General features: G+C 31.9%; 1 protein-coding gene across 1 annotated transcript; it reads left to right on the top strand.

Annotated features, from left to right (window-relative positions):
* The first annotated feature begins 7,813 nt into the window (after positions 1-7,813).
* On the top strand, positions 7,814-9,338 carry LOC112022581 (transcription factor bHLH36). Its single transcript, XM_024055201.2, has 3 exons — positions 7,814-8,236; positions 8,514-8,843; positions 8,956-9,338. The coding sequence occupies exons 1-3, from the start codon at positions 7,928-7,930 to the stop codon at positions 9,040-9,042; spliced, it is 726 nt and encodes a 241-aa protein (XP_023910969.2). The 5' UTR covers positions 7,814-7,927; the 3' UTR covers positions 9,043-9,338.
* Positions 9,339-16,318: the final 6,980 nt, after the last annotated feature.

Genomic DNA, 16,318 nt, shown 5'->3' with positions numbered 1-16,318 from the left:
TGTAAAGCGAAAAGGCATATAGCAAAGTGGCCTCGTAGGTTTTATTTCGTAGTGTCCATGATTCTTTGGCTCTAGACTAGAGAGAGTCTAACCCCAAAAAATAAATAAAAAGAATGTAGATTGCATCAGTGTGGAATTGCCTATTTCAAAGCTCCTTTACATTTAGTAATGTGTTTGGTTTCGATTGGATCAATGGTGTCATGTTGACCTTCTCTGCTTGGCCTGGCATTCAATCTGGATATAATATTTCCTGTGCCTGCGTTATAATACATGCAACTGTCAACTATACCTCCACACACACATCTATATACCTTTTTCATTTTTTATAAACATCCATATATGCATACATTATATACAAACACACTCAAAACATATATAATATACTTGTTCAATCCATTAAGCCCTCTCTCACCCTCTCCAACATTCCAACAAAAATGGTAAATCATCTCTCTCTCTCTCTCTCTCTCTCTCTCTCTCTCTCTCTAATAGCATATGTTTGACATGGTATTAAATTTCAGGCAACATGTAGCAAAGAAAAGGCAGTGTTAGTAACAGTGTATGTGGAGCGTCCAAGAAAGAAGAAGTGCCAACAAATCATCATCACCATCACCATCACCATCACCATCATTATCTTCATCACACCACAAAACGAGAGGTAACCCAAGTCAACCATGGTGCTCCTGGTCCTGGCAAAGGGTATGCTAGGGGAGCCCAGCTGCTTCAGTACTCTAAACATATACGGGAGTCTTCTCGATCAGCAACAATCACACCCTTACCATTAAAGCCAAGTTCATCCAGCAACCACAACCAGCAACCTTCAACCCAAGTACAACCTTGTATCTAATATTTATTGTATATACTTAGCCTAGCGTTCTTATCAACGCTTCTTTTTGTGTGTGTTGTCTTTTGTCAATTTTATTTGTGCACACAACTGTTACAATTTATCAGTTAGACTAATTTAAAGTTTTCAACCCCCACCACAAATCCTAAATCATTTACTATATATTGTGATAACTAGGACAAGCCTTTTGGCATCATAATTATTGCTTATAATATGTAATCTTTGAGCCAGGCTGCATTTAAATCCTTGATTGCATCATTTACCATTTTCCTTTAATTACAAATATTTGGCTGATACATCATTACAGAAAGGCAAGGATTTTTTTTTTTTAAATTTATAAATCATTTGACACCTTAGGAGGGAGAATTTGAATCTTAAACATCTCAATTAGATATATTAGGAAGTGCCTGTTAAGTTATAAGGCCCTTAGACCAATTTTGCACGTAAAATTTTGTAATATTTCATATAGAAAATGAAGAATGTCAACTTAACCATTTTGATACCCTTCAATATCTACTTGTTTCTATAAGCTTTCTTGTTTAGGAAGATGCTAACATTGGATGTAATTGAGTATTTATTTTCGATTTTGATTTGTCGGATTGCCGCTTTTCAGAGAAAGCAAAAACAAGATAGAGCACCAGCTTGCCTTGGCATTGGAAAATCTTGCTTCCAAACTTCTTCAGATCTTTGATAAGTTCCAAAGCGAGGAGGAGAAAAAGAAGAAGAAACACCGTGGGTCAAAAAGCAATACGCTTAAAGATATCATGAAAGATTTAGAGGTGAGATAAGTAGTGAATTTCTTGTAGTGTAAATCTCAAAATCTTTTGGTCTGACAAATGAATTCTTTATTTCAGGGGCAAAAGAAGCAGGGATTTATTTCAAAACTATCTTCAACGTTACAAAAGAATAGGTGAAGCATCATTTATATGAATACAAATCTACAGGGTGTATTATAAAACTCAATAGAAAGGAAGTAAAAAAAAATTGTCAGAATTGAATTTTTCATTATGTTTAGAGATTTTGTGATCCATAATATACAATAAAACCACTTTTTTTTTTCTTTTTTTTTTGCCTTATGAATTTGTTCTATTCCATGCTAAAGAAACTTAAGATAAAAAATTGCAGCGCCCGCAGAAATGCAATAAACTTTTAGAAATCAACGCAGAGAAGGGATTCACTGACCATCGCAACAATACTCTCTCACATATGCTGATAATAAGAAACAAATATGCGTTCATAGGTATCTGACATTGTGATGGATATTGTAGCAGGAAACGTGAGGACACAGACAAAGTTGTTTTCTATACTATGTTGTTGGAATCTTCTCCAAAATATTATGTATTAAATCTTATGATTCATTAAATCATTTAAACAAGCCATATGACTTTTAAGTAAGTCATTCGACTAAAAGTATAGTCTTCCCAATTGCCACGTAATGGGTAGAAGAAACTTTCATCCAAACTAGTTTGACAGAAATTTCTGTCATTTAAAAAATAAAATTTATCCAATAATTTGGACCATATTATTGATAGTGTCATGAAGCAACATCATATCAAAACAAACGTGTCACCAATTGGTCACTTGAATTGGTTTTGGCATTATATATTTTGATGAGTAAAAAGGAATTTTATTAAACAAAGCCAAAGAATGGAATCTAATTGTTACATTTCCATCATTCTACCATTGTTTAATCCACATATTATTTGTCAAAAATGCCAAAAAGAATAATTTGGACCATATTATTGATGGTATCATGAAGCAACATCATATCAAAACAAATGTGACACCAATTGGTCACTTGAATTGGTTTTGGCATTACATATTTTGATGAGTAAACAGGAATTTTATTAAACAAAGCCAAAGAATGGAATCTAATTGTTACATCTCCATCATTCCACCATTGTTTAATCCAAATATTATTTATCAAAAAGGCCAATAATGACAACAGCGCCATTAAAGTATATTAAAAAATGGATCAATATATGAATCTAATACAAAGAAAAGGAAGCATGTGGTTTGTAAAATCATTTGCTGCTGAGGCAATAGATCCAGAAAATCCCTGACTATAATTGAAAGACAACATTGTGTTTAATGAAGATCTATTGGGACCTTTGCTGCCGAGTATACTCCCAGAGAGCAATGGCACCACTGACATGAACATTGAGAGATCTAACAACTCCCAATTGTGGAATCTCAATGCAAGCATCTAAAATATGTATTATATCCACAGGTATACCCTCCTTTTCACGCCCAAGGACAAGGACCTGACAAAATGATGAAATGACCATAACAATAAATATACAGAGAATTGAATAAAATTTTCAATTTTATAATAAATTAATTGGAAGCACTTCCACAAATGTAAAATTGAAAAGGGGAAGAGAAGAAATTGCCAAAGTTTACTCCCTTTTCCTCTTGACCAACAGAACCCAAGTAAACTTTTATATATATATATATATATATATTCTCAAACAAACTTGAACTATTTATAAATAACTTGATTCATTTATAATTTTAACCCATATAATCTCTTAAGCACTGCAAATTGAAAGGATTCCGAAAATGAATATTTTATTATTAAATTAAATTTTACGACAAAACAAAAATAAATAAATAAATAATTTCTACAGCGTTTTCCGTCAGTGGAGACAAAAGAGCATCATCATAACGAAGAAAAGAAATATAATCATAATATATTGGTAGAATGGCTCACGTGGCCTCAATTATGTCATATTTTTAATTCTTTCTAGTTTCTGTCAATAAAGCAAACGCTGAAAAGTGATACACGTGGCCATTCCTAGACTCTTGTCTATTATTTGGGATAGGGGTAGAGTGGGACAATAAATTTGACAGCATTTTTTACACCCGTTTATATGAGAAGATTGTACAATTTTTTTTTTTTGTTTTTTTTTTTTAATAACAAAATCCACTATTTACATCATTAACAAATTACCATATTAGCAGATGTTAAATTTAACGTAATTAATTATGGTAACTATGGATTCATTCAAGCATTTATTAAAAAAAGGTTCATTTAAGATATACATTAAAAAATAATTAGAATTGTATGACATTTGCAATGACAAAAAAATATGTAAGCTCCAAAATTCAAATTAAACCTCATGAACATTTCTTTAAAAAATTATTTAAAAAAATAACCTAGGCTATTTCTTCAACAGTTCAGGTGAAATTTACCGATTTAAACCTTGTTTTTACAGCTTATGTTAAGCTAGATATTATCAATTAAGCCAAATTTTTAATGCAATTAACCAATTAACATATTCATGGATACATAATCAAAATAACAAATCCCCAACAAATCAACCACACCCACAAGAACATTGGAAGTGTGTTCATGGAAAGAAAACCCTAAAAATCAGGCAAAAAACTCCCTGAGACCAGTAGCGCCAAATGATCCACTAAACAAGAATAGTTGCAATACAAATCACTTATAAAACCCTCAAAGCTAAGTAGTGACTATATAATTGAGCCTTCAACTTCAGCTAGTAACTGATTCCTCAAAACTTTTTGTTTTTTTATTCATCGAATTTGTGAATTGAGCCGCCAATCGCAAGGCCTTTTGGAGATTTTAGGACTACTCCAATATATGATTCCCAAGCACCAAACATCAACAAGATCTTTGAAGGATTCTTTGTGTATTGGTTTTAATCTTCTCTCATAGAATTTTGGCAATTGGAGAGGGAGAAGGTAGAGAGAAGAAATGAGATTTAGCTCTAGAGTTAGGTTGCTCTCTACCTTTTCAATTGAGAACTTTGTCCAATGAATATCATGGGTATTAAAGGTCTATAAGAGGGCTCAAAGGATGGGTATAACAAAGGATGTTGTAAGGACACAAAAATCAAACAGCCCAATCCTAGTTAAAATAGTAAGGATTGTGCAGTTTAACTAGACCCAAATCAATAGATATTTGTAAGAGAGTGGGTTAAACAAAAAAGGAGGGGGCTTAGCCCGAGGACAAAAATAGTGAGAGAATAACTACAAATCAAAGTTTATGTATATATAAGGTTTATCACAAGCTTGCCTAATGAGGCAATTCTTACACAGAATGATACACTATTCACTTTCTTCTCTCAATACTTTTGTTCTGGTTTCTCTCTTTCCCTTGCTTTTTTTTTTTTTTTTTGATCCCCTTCACCTAGAAGTTCCTTTTCCTTATCTACTTCTCAACCCTTTACATCTTGGCCCTCCATCTCCACCTACCCAGGCTCTCACTATGACACTTGTCCCCTTAAACTTCTATTAAAGGTAGTAGAAGATGCTGCTTAACTGTGAATTTCATTGGAGACTTACCCTACTTTCCATGATTCTCTCTCTACAACTCATCCTCCTCGTCTGGACTTCCCAAAAGTCTCTTGTCTCTTCCCCTCCCATCCTCAGGTGGATCCCCTCTTTAGCCTTATGATGCCTTAATAATGACGATAATAGCTCATTGAACCTTTCCTCGGCCCTCGAGCCCCCACAGATGCAAATAATTGTTTTCTCTCAAGTTCATGAAACTCGCTCAACTGAGTTACTATCGAATGTTTGTCAAGATTGTCGTTCTTACTGCTTTTCCAAAATTGAACTCGCCCAACAACTCGCCTAACATGGTGATATTGGTTGACCGAGATGCTCAGTTCAATAACTCAATATTTCAACACTTTAACCTAGCTCTCGACCAATTACAATAAAGCCACAAATGTAACCCATTACAATGAAAATAAAATGGGAAAATACATAGAAAATTGGTACGGAATATACCAGCACTCAAAATCCTAACATCAAGGGTTATTACTTCATATAACTCATATAACTTTTTTTTTTTTTTAAGGAGTAGCTAGTTTTATGTGTGGGTACTACAATTCTTGCAATGTCCAAATATCAAAAAAAGGGTGCTCTATATTGAACTACTGTTAGTTTTTCTTTTTTTTTGCTTTTTTCTTTTTTGATTCATGAATAATTGAGAGTGAGATAATATGAACCCTAAATAACTCTGTTAAAAATACTAAAAAGTGTCAACAAATTGAGTTATAATATTCTTTGATACCTTTAGATAGTATAAACTATAAAGACAAAATCATGTGGTTACTATCAACAAATAATAATATTTGAGCCATCCTTATCAAAATAATAATTAAAAACATTGAGAGCATCCAGTATAGCTTGCCTCGGTGTAAAAACTTGTGACTCAATGTTTAGCCAGATCATTATTTCATTTAGCTAGACTCAACTAGACACATGGGCCCACATGAATTCAATTTTTCTTAACTAAGATTGAATGACAGTTACTTGCTAGAAGTTCATTGAGAAAAATGCAATTAAAAATTTCATTTGGGAATCCTGTTTAGTTTTACATTATAGTATGTGCTAATCAAAATATCTCATCGTTGTTGACCATTAATTGTCTTCTATTTATATTGCTTGTTGCATACTTTTTATATGGATTTTGGCGAGAAATGATACCTCAAATACTGGCTTACTTAAGTGCTTAACATCACACCTTTAAAGAAAAAAACAAAAGCAAAAACATTCTTCATGGATCAACCACAAGTTAAAATAGTACTATTGCACCAGTGGATCATCAAATTTCGGGTAATGGATTGACATGATAGGAGCACAGAAACTTCTTGATGTAAATTCTTTTTATACACCTAATGCTCTCATGTTTACAATCATTACCACTACGAATTTAAAAATAAGTTTTTCTGAGCTTAGGGCCAGGAAGTCGAGCAGAGACTAGGAATCAGCTGAGACATTTCCATGGACATTAAAATATTTGGTTGTGTACACTTAAACAACTCTTCGTCCAACTCATGAACTAGTCATTAAGATACAAGTTGATTCCATGCTATCTTCATGGAGATTTCCCTTTGATACTGTAGGTGGTGTGGCTACTACTTTATTTCCACCTTTTGCACAGACCACTGGTCCCATTCATGCATTGTGAAGAAGCACATTATTGAAGCAATTAGGTAGGTGAGGAATAAGGGTAAGTTAAACTAAATTGCTTTTACATATAACACCATTATCATTTCGTAACGTGTATAAAATTGAATTAAGGTAGTACTTGCCAAGTCACTTTGTGAAGCAAAAATTAATGGTCACGTGTGTTTTATGGTTTATTAGCTTTTGTCTTTTACTGCAAGTGTAAACACACTTGTTTGTTGTGGCTGAAAGTCAATTTTAGATAGAGGGAGAAAGCGAGGGTATTCTTTTTAAACGTGGAAATCTCTCTTCTTCTTTTTACTGATAATGTAGTAATGACTGAGTTATTTTCTTACTTGATCATAAGGGTAGGACTATTTTCATCATTGCATGTCATATTAATTTTAACTTTATGCGCCCCCTAGCTACCATGAATTTAGAAATTCTATACAAAGTTACATAAAACATGATGTGTAGGAACTCAAAAAGTACTAAATGTGCAACACGCATGGGTTTACCCTTATGGATTGGTATCAATTGTATAACGTTGATATGTGTGTGTAATGTAATAATATGAGTTGTCTTGGTTTCTTTATATTTTTCCAACCATCGTACAAAATGAATGGTTTGCGTCCAAATTCGATCACTTTTTCTTTTTCTTTTTTTTCAGTACAAAACGTGGGTGTGGACAAGGAAAAACAAAAAAATAGTAGATCTTGTCAAGTTTGATGTAATGCTGGCTGTAGATAGTGCCCAAATCAAACGGATACCGACTTCTAAAAGTTTGACAATCATATGAATTAGGCTTTTATGATTATTGAAATGAGAGATGGAGAGTTAATTAGGACTTAGAAGCTGTTCTAGATAGGATAAGTTTTTTCTTTGATAGGTAGCTACATATATAGGATAAGTTGGCCCTCCATTAATTAATATGGATGCAAAATACTATAGCTAGGTGATGTCGCATTTGTACACAGTATATAAGAACAGTGTCCACAAAGCTTTAATGTGGTTAGTGAGGTCACTTATTATCTCACCATTTATACCAATAGCTGGATTTTGGCGTCTTTTAGGCCTATCAAACAGCTCTGCCTCTTTAACCTTAACAGACAAGGTTAAAAAGAAAAAACTTGGAGAGAGATTTAAATAATTCTGGGTACAATGTTTCCTTTACACCAAAGCAATGAGCTGGTCTTCAAAGTCTTCTCTGATCCCCACCACCAGCACAAAATCTCTCAAGATCTGATCAAGGGTCAAGCTTCACTGGATGGCAGTAATTTTAACACCTCCAAGTCCATGGGGAAAGGCCTGCGCCGAAAATTATGCGAAAACTTGGATAAGAACTTTGTCAATTGTAATGATAACAAGAAACAGAAGATGATGCATAGGGAAATTGAGAGGCAAAGAAGGCAAGAAATGGCTACGCTTTACGTGGCCCTTAGATCCTTTCTCCCACTTGAATTTATCAAGGTGAAGGACTTGTGTTTACTTGTTCTTTTTCTTGTACAATTTTCTTCTTCTTTTTCCTTGTAATAATTGCTTATAGCCCCTATTCCCTCTTGTATGAAATCTTCCTTTTTCTTTACACTTGTTTATAATTTTGTAAAACTCCCATAGGTTTGTATAATCATGTAAAGAAATGAAAGCCTAAATTGTAGAGGAATCTCTCTCTCTCTCTCTCTCTCTCTCTCTCTCTCTCTCATAATTGTATATGACTTTAGGGTTATATATGTTGATGGGGTTTCAGGGAAAGCGTTCGATATCTGACCACATAAATGAGGCTGGGAATTACATCAAACACTTAGAGAAGAAGATCAAAGAGCTGAGTTCTGCAAGAGATGTGCTAAAAGAGTTTTCCAATTTGTCTACTACTGATCAAGGGAATACTTCTCAACCAAGTTGTTTCACGATCCACCCATGTTGTGGTGGAGTTGAAATTGTGATCTCTAGTGGCTTCAGAGAGGAAAGTTTTCCTCTTTCAAAGGTTTTAGAGCTTCTCCTAGAGGAAGGACTTACTGTTCTAAACTGTACATCCTCCAAAGTCAATGAAAGGTTTCTCCACAATGTCCAGTGCGAGGTACTGTGAATTAATGATCCTCTTGTTTTTTAAATTTAGGTTTTTTTTTTTTTTTTTGGGGGTATGATTTAAAAGATTTTTCATCACTTATTAAATTATTTTTACTTCACAGGTGAGCGATTCAACATGCCTTGATCTATCTGGGTTGCAAAAGAAACTAACCGAAGTGATTCCATCAATGAAGTGTCTATCCCCATAGAATTGAATTGGATAGAGTCCAACTCTACTGCCAATTTGGTATCTGAGCACTCAACTTGGTTATGAATCTTTGTATATATAAGCATATTAACCCCTCCAAGTTCATTGATTTTGTTCTTGCATAACTCTGGTTTGGGAAATGACAGTGATAAAATCACTTAAGCCATTTCAGTTTTCAAAACGGAATGCGCACCCTTATTTGCTGAACATCTTAAACTCTCCTGCTTCATATTGTTCTTGTTATGACTGGCAGGCAACACAGTTTGTGAGTTTACATTGATGTTCATATTCTCTTCATCGTTGTGTTGTTTGAGTCATATGCATGTCTTTGAAACTTGGATGGTATAGATGATTGTGTGATTATCTTCTTGGTTAAGTGGTTTATCTCTATTTTTAAATTTTCGTATAGAAACTGTATGCAAAGAAAATGTTATTTTGAGTAATTATTCATTCAGTAAATATTCAATATTTTTGAAGTATAGTAATATAGTAATTTCTACTCTCTTAAAATAATAAATCTTATTAATTAAATTTATAATGTGATTCATCGTTTGTGTGAAATGAGAGAAAACATAATAAATTTTATGTTCTTTGTCGCTGATTTTGTTTCCTCATTCTTCATCTCCATAGTTTTTGGTCAAAAATTGAATGAATGGTGATTTTTAGGATGATAAAAGTTGGCTTAAAGTAACTATTGCAGTCATATCACCTTGGAGAAATGAGTGTGACTTTTCTTGGTTTTACACAACTTCGAATTTTTTCTCACTTATGGTTGTATAAATACTAACAGGATCTTGGGCAAGGAGCAAGATTTTGAAAATTTGTGACTTTTTAATTCGATGTATTAGATAAATTGATAGGGATCAGAAGGACAAATGGTGCAACCCTTGTTTGTATGAATACATAAATAGGGATAGAAATATTTGTTTGGAACCTTAAATCTAGTACATGTTATCTTGAGAAAGAAAACAATATATGGGATACTAAGGATGGGAGTGGTAATTCTCCTTTAGTAGATTTAGATGGCGGTACTGCTTACAGAATTGCAGTTAGCATACTTATGTGTTTTGTGACTATTTTAGTCTCCTTGTAGAATGAGTTATAATTTAAAACATTGTGGTCAAGGTGAGAGAGATACAAAACCCATAATACTGTGTCTGACCACAATTAGCTAAAGAAAATGCTGGACATTAATTCGATTCTGGTGTATCTTTTGATTTGGATCTGGTTTATATAAAATAATATATATACATATATATGTATATATATATATGTTAGAAAACTATCACTTGCTTCTTCTACCAAACCCATATTCGACTCTATCATAAGTTTCTTTAAAATAATGGTACTATATCTGACAACACTATGATAATTTCGTTTTAAATAATTGGTACTATGTCTCAAAACAAAAAACAAAAAAAGCTTAGGATTTGGTTGATATGTTTAATTAGATCTTGATTTGTTTGATATTATTTATTAGGGTTAAAATGTTACTCCCTTTGTAAAACCTTGAGAAAGGTCAAAAATAATTAGAAATTGCCTGCAAAGTTGATTGTTCCATAAACTATTCTTCCAAAACCAAAACTGCTATTTTATTTATTAAAACTCTAACAAACGAATGAATTATTAGTGGAGTGCTATTTTTGTTGTTGTTTCCCTCTTTTTATTTTTTTACAAGTATTGTCGTTGTTAATAATAATTAGTTACATACAGTTGACTTTCATTCGTATTACATTTTTCTGCTTTTGTTTTTGTTTATTTTTTGTTATGTTATGTAATGTGTCCAAGCTTTTTTAAAAGAAGGAAGCCATAGGCTGGTTTTGACCTTGATATCTAGTTTGTTTACTTGACTTATATATATATATATATATATAATATTTCTGTTTAGTTGACTTGGTATAGCTTTTTTGCATTTATGTATAACTTCTTAAATTTTTATTTTTTTTTTAAACACAATTAATTTTTATCCAACTTAATATCATTTTTTAAATACAACAATCTCAAATGAACCAAATTGTTTGGTAGATACTTAATTAAGTAATAGAAATTCAAAACTTGAAATTTCTAATTTTCTACCTATTCAAGTCTGATATTTCTTTTGCTTCTTTTCAAGACTAACTCACCTATTCAAGTCTGATATTTCTTTTGCTTTTTTTCAAGACTAACTCTTAGGGTGGAGCAGGATTATTATGTGATGGAGATAATAGTTTGGGAAAACTCCAATTGAAAATTTAATATAATATATAAGAACACAACTTGACTTAAAAGCTTAAGCCTATGAGTTTGGACATAACTATATTAAATCAACCCCTTACTCTTATTATTATTATTATTCAATGTGAGACTTTTCACTAACTTTTGTATACTCAACAATTTCTCCCTTACATATGAGTCTTTGTTTCTCTGTGAGTCATAAATAAGTTCTACTAACTCTCATTTGCCTATGAATTTTTCCTTCATCAATGCATCATCCATGGAAATTACGTGTCAACGTTGCACATTCATCCATGGAAACCACTCACACATCCATTTCCAATAGAGAACCACGCCACATCGTGATCTAACATCATTGACAATACTTCTTAATTTGTTGAGCATTTTCCAAGATTGTTTATGTGGGCTTTTTATTACCTTTCCTTATGTGATGCACACTTGTGTGGGTTCCAAGTAAGCACACCCCATCCTCACTCCAATAGCAAAAGGGACTCATCCATGTTCCATCTACAAAAGGGACTTTGATAACCTTCCACCCTGCAGCACATCATCCTAAGTTTTGATATCACTTGTTGGGGAGAAAACACTTTGGAAAGACTCTAATTGAGTTGTTACTATAACATATAGGAATACATTTGACCCAAAGGTTTAAGTCTATCAATTTAAAATCAACTATGTTATATTAATTATTCACTCTTTTTTTTTTTTAATTCAATGTAAAATTTCACTCACATGTATATACTCATCACATCAACATTTCACTAAAAATGAAGAGAGTTAATTTTGCAATTAAGATTTTATTTTTGGGAAGTGTTGAATATCTATTGGAATAACACATTCACAATGAAATATTCTCATTCAACTATAATGTTACTATTGAGCTTTGTGTATTAAAACGAACCATTAAAATATATATATATACACTAAATTTTTATCTGAAAAGTTTATGACTATAAAATAATTTTTGACAACATCGGACCGTTGCACATTGTGCAATTATTAACTAAATTCATCGATAAGGTGAAAAAGAAATGTCTGTCATAAAGGAAAACCATTCACAAGTCTTGCATTTCACAGTGATAACCCAATATGTCCCTTCACAACAATGAGATTTAGAGTTCAGAAAGAGATATCTCACTGTATAATCAGGAATAGTTTGTCTATATACTATATATAAACAAAATGACAAGAAAATGACTTCAATCTTTGCATTTGAAAAACAACAAAATTTTTGAATTGAAATTTTCATGATTGTAGTGTACGTAATTATTTGGCAGCATTGGACCGTTTCATGTTTTCTGTTTCTTTAAAATAAAATGAATCAAATCATACTAGGTTTTTTTTGATAAAGATGCTAAGCATTCAACTAGGAGATCTAATCATTAATCAATAAAAAGGATAATAAGTCAAACCAAACAAAATAAAACAAAGAGTTTATGTTCTTGTCATCTACTATTACTATATGGAGTGCGTCACAGAAGGAAGGAAGAACAAGGTGTTGAACATGGAAGAAAAAAACAAATGAAATGTGACCTGCTCCACTTTCTTTCCACTTTTATCAACAGAGACTATGCACATAATTTCCATTTAATTGGCTGGATTTCAATTTCCCTTCTTATATTTTGACGCTTTTATTTTTTTTAGAGTTTCAACCTATGATATCCACTCCTGATGATAATTCTTTATCATCAAACTAAGACACCTATCGATTTTTGGTGTAGGCGGAAATTAAACTCCAAATCTCTTATTCAACATTCATTGGAGACTTTACCATCTTTTTCATTTTTCAGCCACACATACCACAACAATATATTCCTACTCTCTTTTTTTTTTTTTTTTTGGGCATAAAAATAAAACATTTATTCCCCCCTCTTCCTCATGAGTCACTTGTAAATGAACTTCATTGCTTTTTTTTTTTTTTTTTAATTCAATTGTTAAGTAAGAAAACAATGATTTGAATCCTGATTTTTTTTTCTGCACCAATCTGTGCCCACCCAATTGTTATTTGATTACTACATTCTCTATAAAGTATTAGATAAATTATAAATCATTGTTTATTATTAAAAAAGGCCCCTCTGCAATTAAAGCACATGCAAAACTACTATATTATAACCTAAAAGCATTTGAATTCCATTAAAAAAACTAAAAACATCTGGCTCGATCTACTTCTATATGTCCAAGGACAAAGGCCTTGTTTATTGTAAATAAAAAATAAAAATAAAAATCTATTTTTTATATAAGATTGGATTCAAATTACACATAGTGTAACTTTAAGTAATGTTACACAACGTTCACCACCCAATATTTTTTTATTAGATGTAAATTTTGATAAATCCACAATTGGATTATATAATCTTTGTATATTCTTCATACTTACAAAATTTAAAGATGGTAAAAAATCATTAGTAATGTCATCAATCAATTATTTAAATTCAAGTTTTTATATTTTAAAATAATGCATAAAAGATGAGTTTATAGATCAAATGGTAAATTACATCCAAGTGGCATGAAAATTGTTATGCATGTTAAGAATATATAGAAAATGTAATTCAACAATTAAATTTTCAAAATATGATTCAATAACAAGTTTTTAGGTGGTGTAACAAATATTATGCAAAACATAATTCAAAATTTTTTTATTGAATACAAATTTTAACAAGTCAACCTTTAGATTATATTATCATCTTGCATTCTCCATGCTTGCAAAATTTCAAGATAATTAAATATTAAGTGATTTACAAATCATCAGATGGTCTATAATAATTAAAAAAAAAAATCATTAGATGAAAACAAATGAAAAGAAAAAGAAACACAATTCAATTGTTAATTCAATCATAATAGAATTTCCAAATCTTTTTTTTTTATTTTTTTATTGTGAGGACATCATCTCTCTCTCTCTCCTTTTTTTTTGGGAATGTGTTTTTATTTTTGTAGAAAATAATTGTTTTAAATGGGAATCAATGATATTAAAGGTAGAGAGTTGAGAGACCAAACATTTTTTTTTAAAATAATTTTTTATAGTTTGGGGAGGGAGGGATTTGAACTTTAGATATCTTTGTTGGAAATACTAAGAACTGTAGTTGGATTATAAGGATTTTAAAAAATAATTTGAAACAAGGGTATTATGGTCTCTTCAAGTACTCGGCCATGCACTCAACCTCGGCCCTCGGGTGTGTGCAATTCTCCCGTCTCACACATATTAGGTTTTTGCAAGAAGGAATCTCCTTGGAGGTGAGTTAGCTACAAGGCTCTTGACAAGGGTAAAAAAGGATACTCCGTGTTTTTATTCATTTTTGTTTATCTATTGTAACTTGTAAGTCTTAAAATATTATCCATTTTAAAAAATTAATATATATAATTTTCATTAGTTTCCTAATATATATTTCTATTAAAAGAAATTTTCTATTTCTTTTTTATTTGTTTTATTTGAGTTTAAATTAAAAAAAAAATTGATTTTAGAAATTGATTACCTTTTATTTCAGTTTCAGAGGCATTGCACTGAATAATGTCTTATTAAAAGGCTGGAGTTTTAAGACGGACAAACAAAATGAGATGAATTTGTAAGCAAGGAAAAGAATATGGGAACTCATGTGAATTTGTGAGAAAGATTTAAGAACTTTTATTTTTGAGATAAGATTTAAGAACTAAATTGGGGCGTGAGAGAGAGGTGTAGAGACGGAGAGAGAATTTTGAGTATTAAATTATTGACTAAAGTATAAATTACACACTCAAAAATAAAAGTAATTTTGATTTTAGTTCATAAAATTTAAAATTTTTTATTTTTGTCTCTAATGTTTTAGACCATTTGCAGTGATATATATTTAAAAAAGCTTAACTCTTAAATATTTTATCTCAAAATAATATGATTATATATATATATATATAATCATATTACACGTACACAAATAAAAGAAACCCAAGAAAATCATGTACAGTACTATTGGAATTATGGTGATACATAGGAAAGTTAAAGAAATCATATAAGAGCACTAACAGCAGATGTGAAATATGTGCCAAATGCTAAATATTTGGCATATATCCCATACCAAACACCAAAAACTCATTTTATCAGATGTGCCAAATCTTAAAAATTTTGCCACATGTGAACAGTACTATTGCAAATTTGCAACAGTACGGACGAAGAATGGTATAATTTTTATTGTTTTTTTTATTCTGTTTTATCTCTCCTCTCTCTTCAGTTTATACTTTTCTCTTCTCTCTCACCTCTGTTTTCTCTCCTCTGTTCTCTACGAAGAATGGTATAAATTTGCACCGGTTCTCTTCTCTCTCACGTCATCGTCGATCCATCATTGCCAATCTCTCACCAGTTTCATTTTGCATCGTCATCGCCAATCTCTCCAGGCATCGTCATCGTCATCGCTGATCGGAATCGACGTGGGCATCGACGTTGCAGTGAGATCGAAATCAACGTTGAGGTGAGATTGGAGTGTTTGTCACGATCGTGAGCATCAATGTTGAGGTGGGGTGAGAGCTTGATTGTGGGTTGCCGGTGCTAGTGGGTTTTGGTTGCCGGTGCAAGTGGATTCATGGCTTTGGGTTGGCGGTGCTAGTAGTTTCGTGGGTTTGGGTTGCCTGGGTTTTGGTTGTGTTTTCTGGGTTTGAGTTGCTGTGCTAGTGGGTGTTGCTCTGTTTTTAATGGGTTTTGTGGTGGATTGTTGATAGCGGTGGTTGTGGTGGTGATTTTGTTTTCAGTTTTTTGTTTTGCAATGGATTGTGGCTGCCACGGTGGTGGTGGCAGCGGCGGCGGCAGCAGTGCTGTGGATGTTATTTATTGTGTTAAATATATTATTTTATTGTGTTGTTTATATTATTTTAATGTGTAGTAAATATTATTTTAATATATAGAATTGAATAATAAAACATCTGATAAATGGAATGTTGTAAAATAATGTGGTAAAATAATAAAGTAAGTCTTTAGTGTGGTAAAATGATATTTTTTTTTGCAACATCTGCAAAGGATGCTCTAAGGTCCACAACAACTATTCTTATTTCTAAAACAAAAATAGAAAAAAGAAAAAAAGAAAAAAAGTCACGTGCCATGT

The sequence above is a fragment of the Quercus suber genome, unplaced genomic scaffold (assembly GCF_002906115.3).
Source record: "Quercus suber isolate HL8 unplaced genomic scaffold, Cork oak 2.0 scaffold_108, whole genome shotgun sequence".
NCBI lineage: Eukaryota > Viridiplantae > Streptophyta > Magnoliopsida > Fagales > Fagaceae > Quercus > Quercus suber.
Note: the sequence above shows the minus strand (reverse complement) of the source record. Positions and strands in the feature narration are given on the sequence as shown.